At 38.7% G+C, this 6313-nt stretch overlaps 2 protein-coding genes across 2 annotated transcripts in view; both read right to left on the bottom strand.

Annotated features, from left to right (window-relative positions):
• The window catches only part of LOC107705139 (NACHT, LRR and PYD domains-containing protein 12-like), a 6518-nt gene extending 2221 nt beyond the window's left edge, over nucleotides 1-4297 (bottom strand). Inside the window, exons 1-3 of the mRNA XM_016508295.1 lie at nucleotides 3712-4297; nucleotides 2616-2789; nucleotides 471-644 (exon numbers count right to left, since the gene is read on the bottom strand). Of these exons, the coding sequence (XP_016363781.1) occupies nucleotides 471-644; nucleotides 2616-2789; nucleotides 3712-4205 (842 nt within the window). The 5' untranslated portion in view covers nucleotides 4206-4297. The remainder of the gene's footprint in view (nucleotides 1-470; nucleotides 645-2615; nucleotides 2790-3711) is intronic.
• LOC107705138 (NACHT, LRR and PYD domains-containing protein 3-like) overlaps nucleotides 4298-6313 on the bottom strand; it is an 8890-nt gene continuing 6874 nt past the window's right edge. Inside the window, exon 2 of the mRNA XM_016508294.1 lies at nucleotides 4298-4997. Coding sequence (XP_016363780.1) covers nucleotides 4298-4960 — 663 coding nt within the window. The 5' untranslated portion in view covers nucleotides 4961-4997. The remainder of the gene's footprint in view (nucleotides 4998-6313) is intronic.

Raw genomic sequence — 6313 nt, 5'->3', positions numbered from 1 at the left:
AATGTTGAGCTCTGCTCTGATTGGCTGTTTCGCAGTGCGGCTCAATGTTGAGCTCTGCTCTGATTGGCTGTTTCACAGTTCGGCTCAATGTTGAGCTCTGCTCTGATTGGCTGTTTCGCAGTTCGGCTCAATGTTGAGCTCTGCTCTGATTGGCTGTTTCGCAGTGCGGTTCAATGTTGAGCTCTGCTCTGATTGGCCATTTCACAGTAGAAGGTAAATACAGCTTTCCATTCTATGGCACCTTTAATAGGTTTCATCTGAAGCCACTTCACTAGATACCTAATTGCACAAGACCCGATACCTGTTTCTCCTGAGACCTGAAACCTTTAAAACGGAGGCACAATGCAAATTGCCGAGGCTTGACAATGTTCTAATATGTACACTGTATTCTATACATTTCTATTTCAAGACACAAGCATGTTCAGTCTCTACATCACACACAGCATGACATCAGTTACTGCCTCACATACTTGAGTGTCTGCAGTGAGCAGTTAGGATCGTTCAGTTTGTCACTGAGTCGCTGGACTCCTGATTGTCCTGGGTGATTGTAGCTCAGATCCAGCTCTCTCAGGTGTGAGGGGTTTGAACTCAGAGCTGAAGACACAAAACCACAGCCTTCCTCTGTCACCATACAGCCAGACAACCTACACACACACACACACACACACACATCAACAGTCTGATAATCTACAAACAACTGGGCTGGATACACGTACATTGGCATTTAGGACGTAAAAATATCTTTATGTCAGTGTAAAATAATAAAAATATTTAAATTCATTTAACACATTACTATAACAAAGAAAACCTTGTAAAGACATTTTGGGTGTTCTCACAGGATAAAATGGATCATAAATGTTCCAAAGGATGTTTCCTTTTGAAACCAATGAGGTACACAATTTTGTGTAGGGCAGGGGTTCTCAACTCTGGCTCTCGAGATCCATTTTCCTGCATATTTAACTTCAACCTTGATCTAACTCACCTCCCTGTACCTTTATAGTAATCATAAAGATTGATTAGCTTGTTCAGGTGTGTTTGATTAGGGTTGGAGCTAAACTCTGCAGGAAAATGGACAACAAGAGCCAGAGTTGCGAACCCCTGGTTTAAGGGTTTCTTTATAATCTAGGTCTTCAACCCTGCTCCTGGGGACCAACTGTCCTGCAAGCTTTATTTCCAACCAGCTTTAGCATACCTGGCCTGTGATTTTTCTAGTGATCCTGCAGACCTTGATTAGCTGGTTCAGGTATGTTTGATAAGTTTGTAGTTAAACTCTGCAGGACAGTGGGTCCCCAGGAGCATGGTTGAAAACCTATGCTTTAGGATTAGGGATCAGGTTAATATAGTCTAAATCAGGGGGTAGTTGCATAATCTTAAACGCTATGTTAAGACAGCATTTTAAGAACTAGTCTGACCAACTATCAGTAAGCCAAGTGGTAATCAGTCAGTATTTAAGCCATTTTTCCTAAAAATTCTAAATTTGGATAACTTGATTAACTCTTTCACCACCATTGACAGAATTTTCCGTCTTTCCGTGTTTTCACTGGTATATGGTAGGAGGTGCTACTACACATCTTCTGAAAGATTATCGAACGTCTGGATCAAAACACAGCGAATAAGAAGCAAAAACAAGCAAGCAGAAAGCAGAAACATATGTAAAATAATGTGATCATCAAACATGAATCATCAAAATTGCCTAGCGTTACTGAATGAAACGTCAATCCAGGAAGTGGTATATGACCATGCAAGCTTCGGGGGTGTTGATGGAAGCAATCCATTTAATCTTTATTTTGATCATTGATCTGAATCTGAAAATTTTCTCTGCTTTTTGTTCATTTTTTTTTTTAAATGAAACTTATTCAAGTGTTGAACATTTTGTGAAAATGATCAAAAATGCTGGTGGTGGCTGGCAACTTAAAAAAAAAAAACACTGGCAGGGAAAGAGTTCAAATCATTTTTAGTGTGTCAACAGAATAAAACCATTATTATAGCAAAATCTCTAGTAATTTATATTTGAAATTGTTGTCATGATACAGTCATATCGTCATGCCCCAATCTTATAGAATTTATGAATGTTGCATTAGTTTAATATTTTTCAGTATCAGCTTGTGTGACACCGAACTGTGTTGTGATATTTAACCAGTACAGGTAAGTGACTGTGATTTAAACTAGAAGTGACATGCTCATTCAAATTGTACCCCCTCAGATTTTTCAAATCAATTTTAATTCACCTAAGACCTTTTTAAGAACTGAACTAATAAAATGTACACCTTATGCCCATATCATAACAAACCCACAGCATCATATATCACTGATTTTTTTCTTTTCTTTAACAGGCTGCATACACATTCAACTTGGCCTTTGAATTTACTGGCTTGTTTATTGCATACATGATACCATTCAAATGTCGGGTCAGTTTTACTTACGTTTTTTAAAAGTTAATTAAAACGAAAAGTAAAGTTAGTAGCATTTAACATATTACAATTCTAAAAAAAGTGCTTGCATAATTCCTATTACATACACCACAACTAAACAGTAATATGCCAGTGGTCTGGCTTTCTTTTGATGCAGCCCAGCAGTCTGCACCCTAATCTCTGCAAAATACTCTTTTTACATACCTCAGTATCTGCAGCTGACAGTTTGGACTCTTCAGTCCATCAGAGAGCAGCTTCACTCCTGAATCCTGCAGGTCATTGTTACTCACGTCCAGCTCTCTCAGGGCACAGTTAGAGGATTGTAGAGCTGATGACACAATTTCACAGGACTGACCAGTGAGATTACAGCTGGGCAATCTGAACAGAACAATGGGGGGGGACATTTCACAGCCATTTTATTATACAAAGTTTTAAATGCCCTCTTTGATTGTACAGTAGAATACAGATTTGTCAGATATCTGAAAATGGCGAAAAATGGCACTTCATGCAATTTTTAAATGTAAAATTATTTAATACATGCCAGTGTTGAGATAACTGCTCTTACACAATAATTAATAAATGGCTAAATCCTTATAAACACCTCAGTATCTGCAGCTGACAGTTTGGACTCTTCAATCCATCAAAGAGCAGCTTCACTCCTGAATCCTGCAGATCATTATTAGTCAGGTCCAGCTCTCTCAGGGCAGTGTTTGAGAACTCAAGAGCTGATGATAAACGCTCACAATACTGAGCAGTGAATCTACAGTCAGCGAATCTAGGGGGGGAAATATGTAAATATGCTGTCAGTGTTTTCTTTTTAATCCTTATTAGTTCAAACAGGCTTTAGAGGTATAATTCACTCAAAATGTATGTAGGGGTGTGCAATATGACAATATTAGATGTGAATATTAGATCTATCAGCTGCAGTCCAGTGGCTACTTTTTGATTATTATTGTTTTTATCTTTATCATGGTTACATTCACGTGACAGTTCAGTTTTTCATTGTTTAATCAAATGTATTATTTGCATGCATTTTAAAGCCTTGCCAATCATTTAAACAAAACTTTGTTAAAACAAATGTTTTCATGCACACGCTCTGACATACATTTTTCTGATCACACACCGTTCTTTTGTGTCTTAATTAGACGTGTGTCAGTAGAATTAATAGATCTGTGCATTCTGTCTTAATGTTATAGCAGCCTAATATAACCTTTTGCTGCGTCATTAACTTTAAAATACAACAAAAGCCATTGTTTTTTACTTTACAAAATCTCCCATTGTAATACTATGGTGTACTCACAGAGCTTTTGTGCAGTTGCTCGCAGCTGGTATCAATCTTTTTCTACCCTCATCTGATGTGTTGTATCTCTTCAGATCAAACTCATCCAGGGGCCCCTCTGACATCTGAAGCATGTAGGCAATTGTTGAGCATTGAGCAGGAGAGAGCTTCTTCTCTGAGTGTTTGTCTGATTTCACAAACTCCTGAATCTCTCTGGACAGACTCTGATCTTTCACTTCCAGCAGGCAGAGGAACAGATTGATGGATCTTTCAGTGGAGAGTCCATGTCCATCTTTGATCTTCTCTTTAATGCACTGTGAAGTTCTCCTGATGCTCTCTGAGCTGTTCTCTGTGTGTGTCAGTAGATCCTGTAAGAGTCTCTGATTGGACTCCAGTGAGATGCCCAGCAGGAACCGCAGGAACAGATCCAGATGTCCATTCTCACTCCCAATGGCTTTATCTATTGCTCCTTTATGAAGATAATGCATTGAATCAAAAACCTTAAGGGTCTCCATTGTACAGCTTAAGTAGCAGTAAAACACATGAAAAGCAGCGAGAAACTCCTGAATGCTCAGATGAATGAAGCTGTAGACTTTCCTCTGATGAATCACAGATTCCTCCTTGAAAACATCAGTGTGATTCTGCTTTCATCCAGACCATCAAAGATAAACACAATTTTACACTCCTCATAAGTCTTTGAGTCCAGATCTTGAAGTTCAGGATGAAAGTCCAGCAGAAGTCTCTGAAAACTATATTGATGATCTTGAATCAAGTTCAGCTCTCGAAATGGAATCAAAAACATGAAATCTACATCCTGATTGGCTTTTCCCTCGGCCCAGTCCAGAATGAACTTCTGCACAGAGATGGTTTTTCCGATTCCAGCGATGCCTTTAGTAAGAACAGTCTTGGTTTGGTCTTTCTCCTCACATCCGGGTTCAGGTGAGGCTTTAAAGATGTCATTGCAGTAGATGGACGTGTCTTGTGCGAGTTGAGTTCTGGCTGTTTTCTCCATCTGTAAAACCTCATGTTCTTCATTCACTCCATCACGCTCTCCTTCTATGATGTAAAGCTGTGTGTAGATCCTGTTGAGGAGGGTTTCATTCTCTTGGAGTTTCATTCCCTCAAATAAGCTCTCGTACTTGTTCTTCATTCTGGTTTTGTGCTCGTCTTTGACTCTCTGAAGTTTATCATCTACTGCTTTCTGCAGGTCTCCAGTCTCCTCCTGTTGGGCTTTTTGTGTGTTAGAGTCAGCAGAACTGGATGCTCCCATGACTGTTTGTAGAGCAGAATGTGTTCTAGATTTCTTTCTGTAATGAGGACAATCAAAGTATTCTGCTCGTCTCAATTTCTCCCAGAAACAGATAATGCATTGTCTGCAGAAACTGTGTCCACAGGTTATAGAGACTGGATCTTTCAGAACCTCCCTACACACCACACATTTGGACTGCACAAAGATCCGATAATCCCTCTCACAACTGCTCACAATAGAAAAACAACGTTTTGAATCAATAGAAGAATTATTTGCACAAGATAATTAACATCAGCCTATGTTTGCATTGGTAATTAGGACTACAATATTACCCTGTGATTTCTATAATGTGCAAAACAGATGGAATCGCAGAATCCCAGTGATGAAATTTGAAAAAATTTTAAAATAGGAATATACAATTCATTAAATTAAAAATCACAATATGGACTTGAGTCTGTGATTATTAAACTACAAAAAGACTTATTAAAATATGTGTGAATGAACAGTGACCAACACAATATTTAATTTAATAATAAAATAAAGCATACAAAAAAGCTTAAATGGTTTGATAATGTTTTTGAAGTAAACTTTTCTAAACAGCTTTTCTGTTATTAAAGCGATGCTGCATAGACACAGGTAATTCACACACGCACACTCTCTCTGTTGCTAACACAGACAATCTAATACAATCTCTCTCTAGCTATTCGAATAAAAGCTATCCTTCCAAACTACTTCATCTCTGTGTCTGATATAAAGCATGCAAAATATGCAAAGTACTTATGCGTCACGCAGATGCATTACCTACGTTGTTTACGCTTTGATCTGAACGTAAACAACGTATCCGCGTGACGCAGCTGACACAGAACAGCCAAAATGGCACCAGGGTGACTCGGAGGAGATGATTTGTTGAATAAAGTCGTTATTTTTGTTTTCTTTTGTGCACAAAAAGTATTCTCGTAGCTTCGTAAAATTACAGTTGAACCCCTGATGTCACATGGATTATTTTACCGATGTCCTTGATCGCGTAAGGATCCTTGCTGTCTATGGCAGGGTCAGAGAGTTCAATTTCAGAATGAATCTGTTGCGTGGTTCGGAGGTTAGATGCGTTAGATACTGAAGCATACACACACAGAAACTCGTCTCACAGCGCGCGAGTAGGCCTACTCTTTTGCGTCGCATGAACGAAGAATTACACACAAAATTATGTCGAATTGTCAGTTTTGACGAGTATTCACGTAAACACAGTTGTTTACGTCTTAAGTGAATGTAAACAGTAGGAAGAACGTGTATCAGTACATTGCATCCATTGCAGCTGTGCATTCGGTTTTAAAGGGACAGCAGCCTAATTTGCTATTGTCCGAGTCATTGATGTTA

This window comes from Sinocyclocheilus rhinocerous, unplaced genomic scaffold (assembly GCF_001515625.1).
Source record: "Sinocyclocheilus rhinocerous isolate Xijiao unplaced genomic scaffold, SAMN03320098_v1.1 scaffold173, whole genome shotgun sequence".
NCBI lineage: Eukaryota > Metazoa > Chordata > Actinopteri > Cypriniformes > Cyprinidae > Sinocyclocheilus > Sinocyclocheilus rhinocerous.
Note: the sequence above shows the minus strand (reverse complement) of the source record. Positions and strands in the feature narration are given on the sequence as shown.